At 54.4% G+C, this 19,771-nt stretch overlaps 1 protein-coding gene across 1 annotated transcript; it reads right to left on the bottom strand.

The window, feature by feature from the left end:
* Positions 1-2,021: 2,021 nt before the first annotated feature.
* On the bottom strand, positions 2,022-19,534 carry EMX1 (empty spiracles homeobox 1). The gene is made up of 3 exons (XM_027966995.3): positions 18,677-19,534; positions 12,654-12,838; positions 2,022-2,577 (listed from the first exon to the last, which is right to left on the bottom strand). The coding sequence occupies exons 1-3, from the start codon at positions 19,188-19,190 to the stop codon at positions 2,410-2,412; spliced, it is 867 nt and encodes a 288-aa protein (XP_027822796.1). The 5' UTR covers positions 19,191-19,534; the 3' UTR covers positions 2,022-2,409.
* Between the last annotated feature and the right edge of the window lie 237 nt (positions 19,535-19,771).

Here is a 19,771-nt window from a genome sequence, read left to right as displayed (position 1 = left end):
CAGCCCTTTATGGGGATGACAGGGGTGCTCTGCTGTGATTCTCCTGCATCCCCTCCCCCACCAAGTGAGAGAGAAGGAGTTTACCCATTCCTCCACCCCTGGTGGGGCAAAAAAAGAAAAAAATGCCTCGTCTTCTTACCTTCACCCCATCTGCACATACATGCTCCCCAGAGGTTATCCTACCTGTCTGGGAGCGAAAGTTCACTGTGAGATTCAACTTGGACTTACCCAGGTTAGGACTTTCAGGCTGTGAGGGAAGCATTTTCCTGGTTGATGTTTGGGAGGGAGGCATTGGGATGGAATGCGGCCCTTAGGTTTCTGGCATTCACTGGACTCACGAGAGACACTGACAGGCCCCAGCAATAGGACCTTCTGTGCTTAGATCCCTTCATGTGCCTCAAGCAACAAAGCTTGGCCTTTGACATCTTTTCAATGACTTCAACATTGATCAACCCCCCAGGACATTCTAGGTAGGTACCAAGAATAGGCTAAGGAAAGACACAGCACAGGCAAAACCCCTCACTCACCAGGCGACAGGGATGACGTGGGTGAGACGGAAGCAGAGGACACCAGGAGTGAAGGAGGACAGGCCAGGGGTGGGAAAGAAGGGGGCAGAGTCGGGGGCTGAACACGGGGGCAATGTGCTCCTATTTGGGCTTCAGGAAGAGAGCCCTAGGCACAGCACAGCTCCTTTGAAGTGGGCCTCATCCTTGACATCCACACAAACCTCATTATGCCTCCCACTCCTCCCCTCCCCACCCAAACCCCTGGGATCCATCTACGCTATTTCCCAAGGTAGAAGAAACCTTGGTTGTTGGCAAAGGTGGGAAGTCCTAGAGAACAGGCAGGGCAATGAGTCAGCTGTGAACAGGCTGGGCATGAGGTGCTGGGGGGCATGGGGTGCCGCAGGCAGCCGGCTCGTGGGTCTGCAGCTCAGCAGAGGTCAGCTGGTGGCATTGACCAGGAACCAAAGAGAAGTCCTGGAGGTGGGTGCGAAGGCCCAGGCAGAGGGCACAGCGAGGGAGGCAGGCGGGGCACGGACTGACCCTGGGGTAGACAGAGGGGACAGGACAGGGATAAGAGTGGGGAGGACTCAGAAAGGCAGAAAGAGCCATCAGAGGCACTGGAATGAAGGCAGGGAGGGGTGGGGGAGCCTAGGCGGGAATGGCCTAAGATAAAGAGCAGTGAAGCCAGATGGAGGCGTCGAGTTGGGCCACAAGGGGATGGCAGTAAGCATGGTTGGGGACAGTCTTCAATTCCCACCCAGTGGGGAGGCCGAGGTGGGGAGCAGGGGTGTGGATCACGTGCCAGATGGAGCAGTAGAGGCAGGTCTGGCCACGGTAAGGGCCAGAGGCACGGGATACAGGTTACGAACACAGGTTTTCTTAGGATGAAGGAAACCGTGCTGCGTGACAAGCAGGAAAGACAAGTGAACAAACTGGAGGCAGATGAACTAGAGATCGGTGGGCCCTGCCTCGAGCTCTTTCCCAGGCTGGAAGGCCCTAAGGAGCCAGTTGCGAGCTCAGCCTGAAGCCCTGTCTCTGAAGCTTTCACCCACCCAGAGGAGCTTTGCAGGGACAGGAGAGCATCCTGGTGGGGCAGGACTTGGGGCAGAGGTGGTCAGCCTCTGGGAAGGGTGCCCCCTCTACCCAGCCCCATTTTCCCCTCCACTGGAGAAGTCACTAGAGCTCCACGCATGGAGGAATATGGATGCTCTCTCCTCCATGACCCACCTGGGCCTGATTCTCACCATTCATTAAGTTTGGGAAGACTTGAGCATAGCCTCCCTCAGAATATAGGGTGGTCCTTCCCTACATCTAGCCTCAGTTTCTCCTGCTGTGGAGTTGGAGCTAGAGACCAGGGTCAAGCACCATCAAGAGAAGAGTCAGTGGATTGAGTCTCCAAGGCCCTGTCCGGATTCCCAGGCCCTGAACAAGCTTGCTCAGCTGGTTCCCCCTGTGGCTCTCAGAGCCAGAACCCAGCAGGCTCACAGGCTCTGGGGTTGGAGCTGGATACCCATGTCATTAAGAGAGAGACTTTTATTGTTCCCATAGGGAAGGGAGACACAAGGGGATCACTAAGAACTACAGCGGGTGCCTGCAAAATAAATTAAAACAGAAATGCGTCAAAACGAAAAGGAGATAAGAGAAATGGAGAATGGCTGGGAGGCTGCACTGCCCAGGCGGGCAGGCTCTCCAAGGAGAAGGTCGAGCAGTCCCGGGCCTCAGCCAGCCCATATCTTGTCCCTCTGTCGGTGGTGGCCCCAGGCGCCGAGCCCTCCGGGGCCGTGACCTGAGGCCTCCACGCAGCCCGGCCGAGGAGTGGCCAGAGTCCTGCTGGGCCCACCGGTGGGGGGGCCTGGCCAGCAGCGCGTGGCACTCTGCCCTGGTGGGGTTGTGGCTGCCCACCCTAGTCATTGGAGGTGACGTCGATGTCCTCCCCGTTGGCCTGCTTCGTGGCAATGCGCCACCGGTTGATGTGATGGGAGCCCTTCTTCTTCTGCTCCGACTCGGGCCCTTCCTCCTCCAGCTTCTGCCGCTTGTACTTTGTCCTCCGGTTCTGGAACCACACCTTCACCTGGGCCGGGGAGGGAGGGGCACAGGTGAGAAACACCCAGGAAGCCCCCAGCAGCCACTCAGCCTTCAGGCTGGGCTGGGAGCCGGATGGGGAAATCGAGACCAGGGCCATCTCCGAAGGCCGGTGCCACCTGATGGGTCTGGAGGTCTTCCCTTCCAGATGCAAATGAGGGGGGCCAGGGCACAGTGGGCCTGAGGGGGGCTGTTTTGCTGTCCCCTCAACAGAGGGGCGGAGAAGGCAGTGGCACCCCACTCCAGCACTCTTGCCTGGACAATCCCATGGATGGAGGAGCCTGGTAGGCTGCAGTCCATGGGGTCGCTAAGAGTCAGATACGACTGAGCAACTTCACTTTCACTTTTCACTTTCATGCGTTGGAGAAGGAAATGGCAACCCACTCCAGTGTTCTTGCCTGGAGAATCCCAGGGATGGGGGAGCCTCATGGGTTGCCGTCTATGGGGTCACACAGAGTCGGACAGGACTGAAGTGACTTAGCAGCAGCAGCAGCAACAGAGGGGAGGGAGGGGGCATGGAGCTGCCGCGCATCCTGGTTCCTGTAGCCATCACATGGGTCTGGATGGCTGGGGTGAGCCCCACCCCCAGGGCAACCCTGTGCTCAGAGCAGCACGAAGACGCAGAGCAGACACAGCCACTTAACCCGGAGGTGCTGTCCCTGCCACAGGCAGTGTCCAGGACAGCCAGAGCTCTCTGAGGCCCACAGACCCCACTGCTCGAGGCGCCAACATCTCATACCATCCAGGTCAGTCTGGCTCACAAGAGGAGCCTGTCTTAGTAACCTCAGGTAGAATCCTCCATCCCGTCTCAGAGCTGGAGCTGGATGGGTGGGGAGTCCGGGATCCTTGGGTGCCAGCTCCTCAGGGTAGTCTGAAATCCACCAATGGAGGCCTCATCCTCCTGACACATCGGGGTGTCTGCATCCCCACCCGGTGCTCTGGACTTGCTGCCTCCACATCACCAGCCCTTGGAGCCCATCCAGATGTGAGAACAGGTCACACAAGGAATATCTGGGAGAAATACCAGGGGACAGAAGCGAGCTCCTTCTTAAACACAGAGAGCCCCCCAATTCGTGTCAGGCAGTGAGAGCCCTGACAAGGAGAGGGGTCGGAGGCCAACAACTCTCCTGTGTGCTGCGGAGGCAGGGCGGGCCCATGATGCTAAGCCCACCCCTCTAGGAAGCCTCCCATCAGTCCCATCTCATCATCCCGCCTTCTCCTGCCTCCTCCAGCATTTGCCCAGTGCCCAGCCCACAACAGCCCTTAGCAACCTCTCCTGCATGATCTGGGAGGATCGTCCTGGTCCTTCACTAGTTTTATAGTTTTAGTTCTTGAGTACTGCGGAGGAAACCTCACTTTGTCAACTCCTCCTGACGACACAGTCCTTTTCTTGGCCTTGCAGCACCAGGCCAGACCAGATCACCCTCAGAGTTGGCGGGAGGCGCTGAGTGCTGATCATCTGCTGTGTTCCCTCCCCTCTCTGGACTTAAGTCCCTCATGCCTAAGAGAGATGCTTTCTGGGGCCCTTTACAGCTTTAGGGCACTTTCTGGGCTTTTGTTCCACAGGATACCTGGGGAAGGCGGTGCCAAGGGGCAGGGTTATGAGGCATGGAGGGTTTCCTGAAATAATAGCACATTTAAAAAGCAAATGGATGGGCTTCCCAGGTGGTGCAAGTGGTGAAGAATCTGCCTGCCAACGCAGGAGACATAAGAGACACGGGTTCGATCCCTGGGTTGGGAAAATCCCCTGGAGAAGGGCATGGCAACCCACTCCAGTATTCTTGCCAGGGGAATCCATGGACAGAGGAGCCTGGAGCGCTACAATTCACGGGGGTCACACAGAGTTGTACACGACTGTAGCAACTAAGCCCAGATGCAGACAATCGCAGTTGGAGTGACCCCTGGCCCCCATACAGGTGGTGAGCGGTAGCTCACGTGTGTGGAACAACAGTGAGCACCTCCCTGCGGCAACAGCAGTGACTGCTAGGGGAGAACCTTGAATCCTGGGGTGGGGGCAGCTAAAGGCGATCCTCAGAGACACTACACGGATCTGTCCCTGCTCCCTGAGAATGGGTGAAAAGCATAGGCCTTAGCTACAAAGCCAGGTGGTGGCAGACAAAGCTGGACTGGCACGCAGGCCCAGGGGGCAGCTTCATGTTCAGGACGCCCCGCCTTCCCATTCTGCAGACATCGCCCCCCCCCCCCCCCCGTTCCCTCCGTGGAGCCCTTCCCTCCCAGGGTTTCCATGGCACCATCGGTCCTGCCTGTTGGTTTCCGAGCACCAGGGTGGGTGTGAGGGCAGCTGGCACTCAGTGCTACACAGAACAGCCACATGGACGGGAAGAGATGACTGGCCTTGGTGGATGGAGTGAGGGGAGGCCTCCTTCCTTCAGTTCCCGGGCTGGATTCAAACCCATTGCCTGCATGTCCCAGCTCAGATAGATGGAGAAGATGGCAGATGCTCCAGGGGCAGGGCTTCTGGATTCCGTGCCCACCTTTCCTCAGGCACAGGGCTGGCTGGGCCCTGGGTGGTTCTCGGCAGAACCATTTGGCAGCCAGCCTGGCCCCTGCCCCCCACCCTGGAGCCCACTGTGACTGTGCCAGCCCGTAGGCGGGTGAGCTCGCCCAGCCTCCTGTGCAAGGCGGGTGTGTGACTCAGGCCTGGATGCAGGGCTGGGGCGGTATTCCTGAGAGCCCCAGGGGCTGGCTGAGGGCTAAGCATGGCCAGACTGGTGATGCACGATCTGGGGCGGCACCAGGGACACAGGGCCCTTTCTGTACCTTCTCCCTCCCACATGCATTCCCAAGTCTCCTTCCAGAAAGGAGACTCATCTCTAGAGGGATTAGCCTAGCCTGCTACCCTTGCCCAGCATCACTGGCCCAAAGAGTGAAAGCTTTAGTGGTGGAACTTAGGGCACAGAGTATGTTTTCACACCAGGGACAGCTTCCTGGCCAACCCAAATGAAAAGCAATTCTGAATATTTTTTCCATGAAAACTACTAGGGTCAAGGAGGCCACTCTCTAGAAACGGGGACAAAAACTCTCTTCCCAGGCAGCCTGGCTATCTTCCGGAGAACAGCCTTGGGCTGCGTGTCCAGATGCTGTTTACAAAGACTGTAATAACAAGGGGATGCTCATGGCTTAGTAATATCAGTGAAAACGGCAGGATGCACAGTTTGGGCACAGTGTGATCACAACCACGGAAAAACAAAGCCTATGCACGGGGAAAAAAGACTAGAAGGAAATGTGCCCAAAGTATGGGTGACTTGTCTTCTTTCCACTTTTCCGACTTTTCTTTAATGCTTACTTATAACAATTAATAGTAATTTTTTATTTGGTAAAAGAAAAGGAATTGGGCCCAAGTGTGGTAAGAGTTAAGAATGACACCCCATGAACTTTCCAGTCCAGCCAGGCAAACCTGGGGTCATCCCAGAACTCCTTCCCTAGAGGGCAGAAAACCTAGAAAGGAGCCAGGTCACATAACGTGGCTACCAGCTCAGTGGCAGAGGCCGCGGGAGGCTGTACTTACTCTGCACTGCCGGCCCCCAACACCGGCAAGCTGCTCACCTTTCCTTAAGCCCAAGGCACATTTGGCTTTCTGACCAGGGAAACCCTCTGGGTTTGGAGAGAGGTTCCTTGTGGCCTTCTAAGTCCCTACCACACTCAACGGCTCTCAGTTGTTCTGATAAGAGTCTCCACTTTTGTCCAAGTTACACCACCGGGAACTCTCTTACTTGCCCTCTGAAGCTCTGTTCCCTTGTCCCTGGATGTGGCCCACTGCCTGCCTGTACTTCCTTAGTGCTTTTCTCTGTCTCAGTGACAGTGACTCCAGCAACATGTTAATTTATTTGCTCGAACCTCTGTCTCCTCATCAGACAGCATGGGAACCTGGAGAACAAAAGTGGTGTGTTAGCTGGCTTTGGAGGCCCAGTGGGCATGTTCCAGGTATGTTCAGCTGGCAGGGCAGAGGTGAAGTGACTGAGCCCTGTGCTCTAGGAAAGAGGCACTTGTGCCAACCTGGCAAACAGGAGAAAATCAGTGGTAGAGGGATTGGACTCTTAACTGGAAAAGGGGTTTGGAAATTGCTGACTGCTAGAGAGATGGGATCCTTTCCTGGCTTACTTCAGTGGCCACTTCTATAAGAGGGTCAGTTCCTAATTCTTTCAGCCTTGGACTGGATTAACCACTTCTAGGAGGAAGGTGGAGAAGAAGATCCATTGTTGAGGGGACAAGGGTCAGCTTGAATTAGGCTGACTGATTGATTCAGGTGAAACTGGTGAGGATGAATGAAGGTATCAAAGCATTAGTGGATTGATCACTGTAGACACCAATGAATGAAGACGTGCGTGAGTGAATGGACAGATGAACTTACAAACGAGCAAACTATAGCTCCAGCCAATGTTTCAGACTACCTTTGAATGAACCAGGTCTGGATCCCTTCTTTTCCACCATTCCCCAGTCTTAGCCCATCCTATCTGGGCCCCTGCACACTTTCAGGTGAATACTTGTCCTCTCCTCAAAGAGTTCAAAAACCTCTATCAAGGGCATTTGAGTCTTGTAACTCTGATACAAGAAGTGTCTCCTTATGTCCTACTATTATCTGTTCTGTTTTAATTTAAGCCTGTGTCCTTCTATTCTGTCACCCTCAGACACAGAGACACACCACTCTTTCTAGTCTGCCATCCTCAGACGAGACAGATGCTTGGAGGCATTAATCAAGCCACTCCTCAGCTCGCCTCCTTGCCCTCTCCATTGGGGACCTGCTTCCTAACATTTGCCCCCCCGAACTGCTCCCACACTCAAGGTCAAGCCCAATGCCATGCTAAGCTCACCCCTCACTCCCCCAAACTGAGGTTGCCTCTGGCTCCTCATCAACCAGAGTCCTAACTCTTCCTAAGCTTTCTGGCTTCCTCCTCTCTCGGTCCACCCTGGATGACTTCACTCTCAGGGAGACATCACAAGATTCGCCTGTCTTCTCAGGACCACACCCTCAGAGAACCACTCCAGCCTCCCTTACCTCTCCTGTCCTCTCCTGCCTCCCACTGGACTCCTGGACCTTCAGAGGTGCAGAAGTTCTTGGAGAAGAGCCAAGACTTAGGGAAGGGATGAATCCATCTCAGAATACACAGTGAGCCAGTAACCTTTCCCAAAAATTCAAGTTCCTTGGATATCTCCCTTTTATCCATCCCCCAAAGGGAGATATTCCAGGCAGGAAGTCTTCTTACCATGCCCCTCTGGGGAAAACCCATAGGCAGGTGACCACACACTTCTGCCTCCTAAGATCGCCCCCACCCATGCTCTTGGGCCCTAAGAAGGCAGCCACACTCGATAGCTCCCGCACCATCTTAATCCCAAACCCTCCCCCTTTCTTCCCACCAGTCTAGACAGCCCTCCTTGTCTCCCTGGCTGTGGTCTTCCAGGAGCCTTCCGCCCATGTAACTCTCCCCTGACCTCCTCAGTCCACAGCTGTGGCTTCAGTGGGACTCCAGTCACTCACCCCTTGCATGCCCCACCACTGTCTGAGGAATCTCCAAGGCCAAGAGACCACATTTCTGCATCCCTTCCCCTCACAATTCAGCTAAACTCAGCCAGGGTAGGTCAAGAAACACCTCCTGAACTGTCTGGAGTTGGAGGAACAGCTAGAAATACTGACCAATCCGTCAACTGGAGCAACCAAATGCTTTCTCTCCCTCCCCCTAAAACTAATGTGCCCCTCTGCCCACATGCACAGAAGCTCACAGAGGTGCTCCGTGCCAGGTTGTACCTGTGACAGCATCTGACCTTTGGGCACTGATCACACTCAGCCCACATGTCCTCCACATTACAGGCACACATATGTTCATGCATGTGTGCTAAGTTGCTTCAGTCGTGTCCAACTCTTTGCAACCCTACGGACTGTGGTGCTCCAGGCTCCTCTGTCCATGGAATTCTCTAGGCAAGAATACTGGAGTGGAGAAACGAACTAAGCAGAGCTCTCCAAGCAGGCAAATAGGATTACAGTATTTGCCTGCCTGCTAACTGACTGTGTGACCTTGGGCCAGTTACTTCATGCCATGCCCTCCTCCAGGGGATCTTCCCGACTCAGGGATCAAACCCATGTTTCCTGCATTGAAGGTGGATTCTTTACTGCTGAGCCACCAGAGAAGCCTCACATATATGTTACATATGCTCATTACACACACACACACAAGCTCACTCAAACTTGAGGGTCTGATCTAACCCAGGCCTGAGTCTGCCCTACCGGCCACCAGGATTGAATCTTAGATGGCCTTCACCCTGGTCAGACTGCTGGGCTGTGCTACAGCAAAGAGGAGCCAAGAGCTAGAAGGAAGAACTAGCGCTTGCCCAGGGCCCCTCCCTCCTCCTCCTGGATTAACCCACGCCATTAACTCCACTCCCAACCAATTTAAAGCCCTATCCCAACTAAAAAGCTTGGGTTGCCTACCCACAGCATCCCATGCTAGAGCTTTGGGCATACAGATACCCCTGAACTCTGAACTAAGACCCACACACTGATCTGCTTAACCCTCCCTGAAGTTTTATCCATGAATTGGTCAATAAAACTCCATCACCTATGACTGATCAACAATCAGCTATGGACGTGCAAGGGAATCACAGAAGCAGAAGGACGGAAAGAGAGCAGTGATGGCAAAGAGTGAGGGGATGACTGATAAAACTAGCATACGGATAAGTATACAGTTAAGAGAAAACTGCCCACTCATTCAGTACATGTTTATGGAACACCTACTCCTTGCTGATCACTGAACTGGGCCCTGGGGCACAGCAAGAAGAAGGAAGGCTTGCCTTCTGTCTCCCAGAGTTGAGATGCTCAGGCCTATTGTTCATTAGGATCACCCAGAGAGCTACTTTATAAACTTCCCTGGGTCTCACCCTGGAACTCCTAAGAGAACCTCATGAGCAGGCTCTAGGAATCCGTATTTTAAGATTTCTTTGAGAGATGGATGCAACCAGTGTATAGTCTGACACTTGGCATGGTGGGTTATTAAACAATAGCAAAATCCTACATATATTGTGATATGCAGGAGATATGCTGTGAGTCCTGAGAACCTGGAGGAGAGATTATACAGAAATACAGAGAAATAGAATATAGATAAGCCAGATGCTCAGGGATGGAAAGAACCCTGGAGTTCATTTTACTCAACCTTACAGATCAGGAACTGAGGCCCAGAAAAATAGACAAAGCAAGAGTTGATGAGATGATAACCACTATAGACATATGCATATACTGTCAGCTGCTAAAGATCTATAGAGACGGAAGTTTGACATGGATGGTAGATATATAGAAGGTAAAACAGAGTAGATGATAAAGAGATAATCAACAGTTGGGTAAACAGGAATGATTGTTCAGAGATAGAATTAATAATAACAGATAGAATTAATAATAAATAGGAAATATAAATTAACCAGCTTTGTGGAGGTAATTTAATGAGAGTAGACAGAAGTACATGGCTAGATATAAAATCGCTATCTGTGAGGGACAGAATAGAGAGTTCTGAGAGACAAATATAGATATTGACAGTAGAAATAGATGGCAGGGGGCTGATGGGGATGATTGAAGCTTGACATAGCTGATAGCTAGATTTGACAGGTAAGCTTGCCTGGCAAATACAGCGAGATGGATAGATAATTAGTTAATTATATAGCCTAGGTCCAAATGATAGTTACAAAAGGGACAGAAAGCAGCTCTGCTGATGAAAAAGACTGAACTAAGAATCAGTAATTCCAGGTGTAGACCTTATTACAACAATAACTTGACATATTACTTTCAACAAAGGGGAGAGAAGTACTGGGGGTGATAGTTAATATTATTTGAGTTCAAGTTAGGTATCTTTGATCCTTAAACCTATTTTCTGGATGATGATACCAGAATTCAGAGAAGTTGAGTAACTGGCCCGAGGTCACACAGTTAGTAGGGAGGCAAATGCTGAAATCCCATTTGCGCGTGCTTGGGGAGCTCTGCCTAGTTCATTTCTCCATCTTAAAGGCCTCACCTGGAAGGATAGGACTCTACAGGGAGGTTTCTCAGGCTCAAATGTCCTACAGTTCTATTATTTTGTTTGTTTCATATGCTTATACCAGCTCATTTATAGATGCAACAAGATTAGCCATGAGTTTTGATAGTTAACAAAGCTGGATCCATTTTATTTTCTAGCTGGTTTTCTTTTAAACATATGTTTAAGCACCTTCTAGTAAAAATGAGAGGAAACAATCATTAGGTTTACTAACTGGCATTGTTAGGCCCAAATAGTGACAGGCAGATAAGTTCAGTTGAAAGAAGGTCAATTAAAAATGCTCTCACTGAACTAAAAATATGGAAGTTTAAAAAAATGACATTATTTCAACAAGTGTTAATCTGTGGTTGGTGGACATAAATGGTTTTTTCTTCTTACACTTCTGCAGTTAAATTTAATAACTAATACTTTTAAAATGAAGATAACTATAAATACCATTCTTAAATGACACCTTGTTTTAAACAAAAATTTTAAAACGTTTTCGAAGAGGGAAAAGTGGGTGTTATTTTATTATTTTTTAAAAATACCTTAAAAAAAAGTTTTTAAAATTTAACTCTGGGTTTGTGTGTGTGTGTGTGTGTGTGTGTGTGTGTGTGTGTGTGTGTGTGTGTGTGTGTGTGTGTGAGCTTGATCTCTGCAGTTAGAACAGACCGGCTAGCAAATCTGAAAAAGCCCGGGTCGTGCCGCAGAGACGGGAGCAATGCGTTGATGAAACAGGGCATCATACAGGTGGGACAGAGATAACAACATGCGTCTTGAGCGGGAAGAGTGAGGTCGGGGCTGGGGACGAAGTTGAGTTTGGACTCCCACACGAAGCCTTCTATCTAGCCTCACTGCTACCCAGGAGAGCCCAGGCTGCACACACACCCCACCCCCGCCCTCAGCCCGGCACCATCTCTCCGTCGGGACTCGGGTGGAGGATGGTGGTGTGAGAGGCGAGCAGAAAAAGCAGCGGAAGATGAGATGCCGGCGGCGGGCGAGAGCGGCTAGGCCGCCAGCCGACCTCTCTCTTTGCGAATCTGGAAGCTGTCGGGGACGCGAAGGAGTTAAGGTCTCCCAAAGCCTACCCAGTTACAGAAATCCTCCTCCAGGGCAGCAACCAGCCACCCCAGCGCGCTGGACTCCGGGCGGACCGAGAGCTTAGCGGTGCTTCCAGACATTTATTTATGCCAAAGTCTTTACTTACAATAAGGCCAAATCTGCCTCCCTATACTTCCCTTCTAGTTCTTTAATTTTTTAAAATCAATTACAAAAACACTACGTGGTGATTGTAATTTCATCCAGTTCAAATCCCTTCAATGCCATCGCAGTTTATTCCCTCCCCAATTCAACAGCTCTTCAAATGATGAAAACAGGCCCTGGATACCAGAATCTACTTTCCCACCGTTTCCAGTCTCGCCGACGCCCGCACACACACACGGCCGTTTCAGCGCGGTGCCAGCCCGCCCGCGCAGAGACCAGGGCCGGCCTCGGACCCCGGGCAAGGGCGCGCACTCCCGGCTAACCTTTTGCTCTTCAAAGCCCGGGGACCCGTGGTCTTTCTCCCCACCGCGAGGCCTTGCCCCCGTCGCCCCTGCACGGCAGCGGAGCGAGTACGGGGCAGGCCTGGGCACCTCACACACCTCCGAGCGCCCCCAGAACAGTGGCGGGAGAAGGGCTGCAGTCACCGCCGGGCTGAGACGACACCAGAGGGCCCGGGCGGGCGCGGAGTGACCGCGCGTGGGTGTTCCGCGCGCGGCCGGCTCCCGAGGGCGCCCGCCGCCTCCCGACAGCTGGCACCTCCCGTGGGCTGTGTGAGCTGGGTCGGAATAAGGTTTGATCCCAGCCTCCGGGTAGGTCCTTAGTACTTAACAAAAGTCCTGTGGCCCCCTCGAGGCTGTACGCAGTTAGAGGGAAGACAGTCACGGCGGGGGCGCCGCAGGGGTGGCGGGAGGAGCCGGGGCAGGCCAGGGGGCGAGGCTAGGGTGCCTCTCCGGCGCCCGCCCGGCCCACCTCCACCTGGCCCCCGGGCGCAGCGCGGACCATTCATTACCTGCGTCTCGGAGAGGCTGAGGCTGCCGGCCAGCTGCTTCCGCTCGGCGCCCACCACGTAGTGGTTCTTCTCGAAGGCACGCTCCAGGCGCAGCAGCTGCGAGGGCGAGAAGGCCGTGCGGATCCGCTTGGGCTTGCGCGCGAAGGGGCCGTGCAGAAGCAGCCCGTCCTGGGGCACGTCGCTCGCTGCGGCCGCGTCGCCGACGGCAGACACAGACAGAGAGAAGCGCACCGTGAGCTGCGGCCCGGCCGCCCGCGGAGCCGGCCGAGCTCGGCCCTCGCGCCTCGCTCGCACACGCCCCGGAGCGCTCCGCTGCACTCTCCAACCCTTGACACACACACACCCACGTCTCGGCTTTCCCTTTTGCCGCCCCTTCCTTAAGTCCACACCTCTCCCCGTACCTCCTCCTGGCGGAGAGCTGTCGGGTCAGGGGACGCCCGGAATCAGCGCTGCGGATCACTGCTGGGCCAAGAGGCGGGCCGGGGTCTGTAGAGGCGCCCACCCGCCCGAGTCCACAGTGCCTGAGCAGCCTAAGAGGCCAAGGGAAGCTCTCTTTGTCTGGTATGCCCCGTCGTGTCTCCCTCAAAGTGGACCAGGGGTAGAGACAGGGCTGGGTGTCAGGAAAGTGGCAAGGGGCACAACCTGGCTGTCAGGTGCCCTCGTACCAAACGCAGATTCAAGAACTGAGGGTATCTTAGGAACTCTCCCTTCACAACTGCTTAAACCAGCCTTGCAACTAAATGCTCAGGCTACTAGCCCATAGAAAATTCCTGCCAACAAGCGGAGGCTCCGCAAGTGGTAAAAATAGGCCAGGGGCCAGGTCAAAATCCAGACAGCATCTGGAAGTCTCCAGCTAGGTTACTTCTTCCAAATATCCCACCTCTCTCCCCCCCAGGTCTTCAGATAAAATCCTCTTCCTGCAGACTTACTGCTCTCTGGTGGAAAAAGACCTTGCTTCATCCCTGAATAATCTCGTGCTGAAGAGACATGTGTATAAATAACTAGATGTCATCTCTCTCTCTAATAGATATAGATATATTGGTTTCTGCATGGGCGTATGTAATATATGCTCCAGCCTCCCTACTGTCTTTTTCTCCTATCTACCATACAGGATTTTCAAAGAGTGTAACAGTCCCTTGGCAAATGTTGGCCATCAAGGAGACTCAGCTGCTCCATGCAGGAGGAGGGGCTGACATTGGGCTGAATAGGGCTGAGGTAGTAGGGTCAGGAACTACAAAAGCTAGAACAAGCTTCCATCCACAGCCCCAGTCTCAAGGAGTCCCCCCACTAGGCCCTCACACAACCTCTGGCTTGGTTGCACATGCCAACAAGACTGGAAACAGGCCCTGACACCATCCATGGATTCCCATGCAGTGGCACATACTAACTAGTACCCTAACCCACCAAGAATGCAGAGCACTGCATAAAATGTTTTGACAGTTAGCGGTTGAGATTGACTGATCCAATTAATTTCTTCAGAAATGGCCACTGGTTTGACTCAGTTTGATTTGTTGTTTTGTTCTTAAGACAATTGTTTGGATAATTCAGTTGAGCTCTCCCATCTCTGGAACTATCTCTGTAAGTGAGGCAAGAGCACTACTCTCCAGGTAACTGTTCATGTCCCTCTGCTGGTGGAAACTGCCTGACCTGATTTTCTCCAAGTCTGTGGGCTCTGGACATCTACATAGGAAAACCTGATTGCTGGGGTTTTCTGGGGAACAGTGTTGCCTAGGAATGAGTGGCCAGTGCCTGGGTGGGTGGGGGGAGACAGAATCCCCTGAGAGGGAGAAGCTACTAACTTCCAGTTGCCTTATCCATTGCAAGTGACTGGATCTGTGCTGCTACAAAAGTGAGTGGGATCACATACAGGAAGATGGAGGGTCGGGGATACCCTGCCCACTGGGTTCTTCAAGGTGGGGGCAGAGTCTCAGGCCTGACAGAAGGAAAAGTTTAGCTTGTGGTGATGGAGGGGACAGATGATCAGGGGAGGTGGTCTGGCAGAGAGGGATAGGAGGGAGAGAAAGGAGGAGAAGGATCCAGGTGCAGAAAAGGATTACAGCCTCAAGTGGGAGCCAGTGTGAGGAGGCCAGAGAAAGGTGGCAGAGGTGGGTGGGAAGCAAACATTCCTTGTTGATGTGAAAATAAATTGCTTCAAAAAACAATAGCATTCCGAGCTCAAGTCAAATACCAACAGTGGTTTTCTCTGGACAAATGAGCTGGAGAGGGAGAGAAAGTCTAGCACACGCCTGTGATCACAGGCTTTGGCCTCAGCAACATGACGGGGGCCCAGGCTGGTCAGAAATGAAGTGGCAGTGTGGAGACACCCTTGATTTGTGAGTGAATGGGATGCAGATGTGTGAAGGGTAGTGTGGGGTTGAGAAAGCAGGACTGCAGCCTGCCTCAGTGTGTGACTTGATGGGTGTTTTATAATTCCATGCTGTGTGTTGGTCACTTGTGCGGTAGAGTTCTCTGTGCTTGTCTTTATAAACCCAAGGTGGAGGATGGAAACAGCAAGCTTCTCTGTCCTGACATACATAGGACCATTTGGCTCAAGTCTGGCTATTTTAGAGGAAAGATAGACTGCTTGGGGTCTTCTTCAGCTGGGGAGAGAATAGCCATTGTAAGTTCATTGTAATCCCCCAAAGGGGCAGATAGCATGTGTCCTGTAATCTGTGTGTGCATGTGCAGAAACACAGAAGTCCTGACCCGACCAAGAAGGAGCAGAGACCAGGAAAAACTACTCAAGAGGCTGATTACTGATGAAAGATATGATTTCAAAAGAAGCAAGGACTTTTTCCTGTAAGGAAGAGTATGTTTAGTACAAAATTAACCATCCTGAGAAATTGATCCATAGTTTCATGTTTCTGTAAGAACCAGGATGATGCCTACGAGCCTGGGCCACTCTGACTCTGGTCTATGGAGAAGGGACCTCAACCGTCCCTACCATGGCTTCAGTTTGCCTTAATTGGACCACAGAGCAGAACAAGCTCTCAGATTGGGGTTGCAGTGTGGCCTGTTTAGAGACAGTCTGTGAGAGTAGGCTGTCAGTTTTAGTCAAGGACAGGCGGGAAAGTGGAAAGAGGCTGGCTGAGTCTTCTCTGTAGCTAGTAACTGAAGCCCACTCTGCCCCGTTTTCCTCCAGTCTCTCTCTTTAAGGCAATGGCTGGGAACTAGCAATCGACGACGTTCCCAGGACTGAAGTGGCAGGAACTGAGAACTAGGGATTCGAAGGCCTGGGGCCCAAGCTGCAGTGCCTCCTGGAGATGCTATGGCAAGCCGGGGGCTCTGGGCCGGATGGCGAGGCGGAGGGGCCTGGGGCTACGAGAAGGAGAAGCCGCCCGTGAACGGAGATAACCTATTCCCCGCTCCTCCTGCCGGAACAAAGGCTCCCTTTGAAGCACCGGCCCATTACCACCACCAGTCCCGAGGGCCTAATCTCCCACGGCCCCCTCCCTACGCAGCTTCCCGGCCTGGAAAGTTCCTGCTGTCCGAGGGAAATAGCACCGAAGTTCGGCTAACTCGCTGTCTTCTCCAGCCCCTCCTCCTCAGGCCTCGAAAGCCGCCTCCGGCTTCGGGGTCCCCCCGCCTGGTCCCTACCATTCCGCGCTGACTTTTCTTCTCCCAGCGCCTTGCTCAGCGGAGAAGCCCTACCCTGCGCGCCGGGACCGCACTGTTGGAGAGCGCTGCGCACGGAACGCAGACGTTTTCCTTTTCGTTCGTGTAGGGTTTTGCTTCTTGCATTAAAACGGGGCTGAAATGAGCATCGCAGAGACCCGGTTCTCTAGAAAACGCGGCGCCGGAGGGCCTGAAATGACTCGGCTCATATCCCCGAGGGCCCCCAAGACGCAAGGACGCAGGGGCCTCAAGGTGTCTGCCCCGACGCTGACCAGCCCTGAAGCCAAAACCTCTCAGAATTTAAAAAAAAAAAAAGGTCATTCCGTGCCCAACGGATTCTCGTGTTCAAAAATGAGACCACATTTGGCTCCATCTCCGCGTCCAGACACAGTTCTTGGGAGAAAAATGCAACCGTTTTTGCAACTAGACAACGTGCCCGCCGGGGCTGAAGGCTCAGGGAGCGGCGGCAATTTCCGAGAGGATTTTGCCGAGGATTTATTCAGCCTCGCCTGACTGGGGATGCTCAGAGCCGGAGCTGGATCTCTTACAAGGCGTTCCCGACCCTTGGTGCCCCGGCCCTCGAACCCTAAAAGCCGGTGTCGGCGAGGTCAATGGCGGGAAAGGAAGCGCGGAGGGCATGGGGCGCCGGGTCTAAAGCTGAGGGCGTCGCCGGGGACGCCATCTCCGAGTGAGCAGAGACTACAGGGGTCAGGACCGGTTCTGCCCTCTTCTTCGAGCTCCTGTTCCTCCTCTGGTCTGCTAACCGCCGGTCCTTCCGCCGCCCCAGCCCGAGGGTTTACAAACAGCCGCGACTTTCAAATTGGCCTGCAGTCGCCAAGTTTAGAGACCGGTGACCCAGCCCATGGAGGACCGAGGTGGTTTGCTCCATTTAAAATAATAATCAGTAAACATTGATTTTAATTGACAGACTTCTTTCCCATAGCGGCTGACACCATAGGCATTTTTTTTTGTTCCGGATGATTTGGGCAAATCTTTGAAATCCCCAGAGCAGACAAGTCTTCCCACAAAAATTCTTGCTCAAACAATTACATTACCTTATTTTGTGGAATCTGCTAGGTCAGTATCTATGAGCCAGATGCGACTCGGAAAATTGTCTGATAAATTGGGGTGGGGAAAGCGGCTTTCCATGATACAGTTAAGCATCCATAGCGAAAGCTTCATGAGGTCATTTTCTTCTATTATCTAGATAATTGTACCAAATACCCAATTTATTTTGACTGTGTAGATCCAGTTTACCACCAGATCAGCCAAAGCTCTAATCACGTCCTTTTCATTTGTTTTGCTAAGAGCCAGTTTACCTAGCTCTGAGTCAGGAAACCTAAGGCTGAGGTCTGGTCTACACAAACAAAATAGAACTGAAGACTAAACCAATTACTGCACAAATTAAGGCCACTCCAAAAAAAAGTGAGGGGGGGTGCTCAAGAAGAAAGAAAAGAAAAGAAAAAAACCAATAAATTCAAAGAAGAAAACGAACTCCAAACTAATGGAACTCTCTGCTTAGAGAAAGTCAGACCACTGAAACCTCTGTGTGTGTGTGTGTGTGTGTGTGTGTGTGTGTGTGTGTGTGTGTAAAAGAGAGAGAGAGAGAGAAGTGGGGGATCTTCCTTACCAATCCCATTGCCCAGTGCAGACCAGGGGGCTCAGACTGCCTACGACCTTAAAAGCCCTCTGCCCCCGCCCCCTGCCTGGGAGGACTTCAGTCGGTACCCTAGCAGCCTGTCGGTTCCCGGAGTCCGCGAGCGTCGCGGGAAGCCGGTTTGCTTTGGCAAACCTTCCCACCCTGGGTCCGAGAGGCACGTGTGACTTGGAGAAGTCGGGCCGAGGTTGCTGAGAAACACTCCCAAACAGAGGAGCACTGAACACTGAACATTAACTCTCCAGTTTTCCCTCCCCTCTGCCCCTTCTTCCCACAGAATCGGGACAAGCAGGTGGACTTTCCCCTGTCTCCTTGCGCCAGCGAAGGCGGATCCCTGGGAGTTGGTTGTGGAAGTGCGAACGTCGTACGGTCCCAGGTCCAGCTGGGTCGGAGGGAGGGCGGCCGACGCTCAGTTCTCTGGGATGGGGCTGGCTCAGCCTGGAGACTTTAAGGCAGGCCGCAGGGAGGACCAGGAAAGGCTCCAAGGATGCGCCCGGGCTTGGCGTCCGGACCGGCATCATTCCTGGAAAAGCCTGGAGGTCCCAACCTGGTTCTCTGGGGGGGAACCCAAGGAGGCAGAAGAGCGAATGGATCTGGCGCGGCTTTTCCCTGCTTAGGAATCGGCCTCTGTGGACCTGCAACCTTTTCTGACACAACTTCTGAATGGCCCCGGACTCCCCCGAGCCTTCCGCGCGCCGCCGCAGCACGGGCGCCGGCTGGCCGCCGAGGCGGGCACAACGTGGGCACTCACCCTGAAAACGGTGGCCGAAGAAGCGGTTCCGCAGCACCCAGGGATAGAAGTGCAGAGGGTCCCGGTGCTGGGCGCCGAAGAAGGAGTGCGGGGGCTGCAGCGGGGAGGCGCCCAGCTGGTGCGCCGGGTGCACGGTCAGCGCGTGGTGGTTCATGGCCTCGGGGAATACGAGCTCGGGACCGCCGTAGAGCGAGCGGCCGGCGCCCGCGGCGGCGGGGAAGCCGCTCACGAAGGCCGCTTCGGCTGTGCTGGGGTGAGGATAATTGAGCGCCGTGGGCCGGAGCGGCTCCTCCGAGGCGGCCGCCGCCAGGGGATGGGAGCCTGCGCCCCCGCCGCCAGTGCCCCCTCCAGTGCCGCCGTCCTTGGCCACCAAAGACTCGATGGTAAAGCCGCGCTTGGCTGTGGGCTGGAACATGGTCGCGGCCGCCAGAGCCGAGCGAGGCACCCGGGCTCTGGGGAGCGCTCCGCGTCCTGGCGCCGCCGCCGTGCGGGGTGTGCACCCAGCCAGGCACATGCACACACACCAGCACCCTTCACCTCCCCCGCCCGCCCGCCCGCGCTCAGCCCCTGCCCACAAGCCAGGCGCGGAGCGGCGAGGGGCGTGCGAGCCGGCGAACGCGGAGTCGGGCCACGGCGCGAGGCTAGGCGCGCCGGCCTCTGCGGCCAAGCGGGCAGCTCCCGGCGCCGGCACCGGCGCGGGCTCCGAACGAAGCTGCGAGCTGCCTCGACCGCCTGGGGACTGAGCCCGGCCCCTTCCCTTCCGAGTCCAGCCGGGACCGACCCCCGCCCCCGGTCCTCCCAGGAGTGTCCTGCCCGGCCTCGGCCACCGCGCTGCTAGGCGAGAGTTAGCGGGCACCTGCCCCGCGCTCGCCCATTGGCCGCCGCTCACCTGCCCCAAGGTGGGGGGCGGGGCGGGGCGGGGCGAGGGACCGCGGGAAGGGGAAGGAGCCAGCAGTCGGAGGCAAAAGCCGGACTGGAGCTCTTGCGGGGCGAGCTAGGCCTCCTCCTGCTCTCGCGTCTTCTCGCAGCTCTGCCCTTTAGCTGAGTCTGGCGGCAGCCGCAAGCGTCTCCACCCAGGCAGGAGCGGAAGGAGGT

This window comes from Ovis aries, chromosome 3 (assembly GCF_016772045.2).
Source record: "Ovis aries strain OAR_USU_Benz2616 breed Rambouillet chromosome 3, ARS-UI_Ramb_v3.0, whole genome shotgun sequence".
In the NCBI taxonomy this organism is placed as follows: domain Eukaryota; kingdom Metazoa; phylum Chordata; class Mammalia; order Artiodactyla; family Bovidae; genus Ovis; species Ovis aries.
Note: the sequence above shows the minus strand (reverse complement) of the source record. Positions and strands in the feature narration are given on the sequence as shown.

Coding starts and splice junctions, on each gene's coding strand:
- EMX1 (XM_027966995.3), bottom strand. CDS start 19,190: ATGTGCCTGGCTGGGTGCACACCCCGCACGGCGGCGGCGCCAGGACGC. Junction 12,839..18,676: donor CTTCGGCCACCGTTTTCAGG/GTGAGTGCCCAC, acceptor ACGCGGCCGCAG/CGAGCGACGTGCCCCAGGAC. Junction 2,578..12,653: donor TCAGCCTCTCCGAGACGCAG/GTAATGAATGGT, acceptor TCCCCGGCCCAG/GTGAAGGTGTGGTTCCAGAA.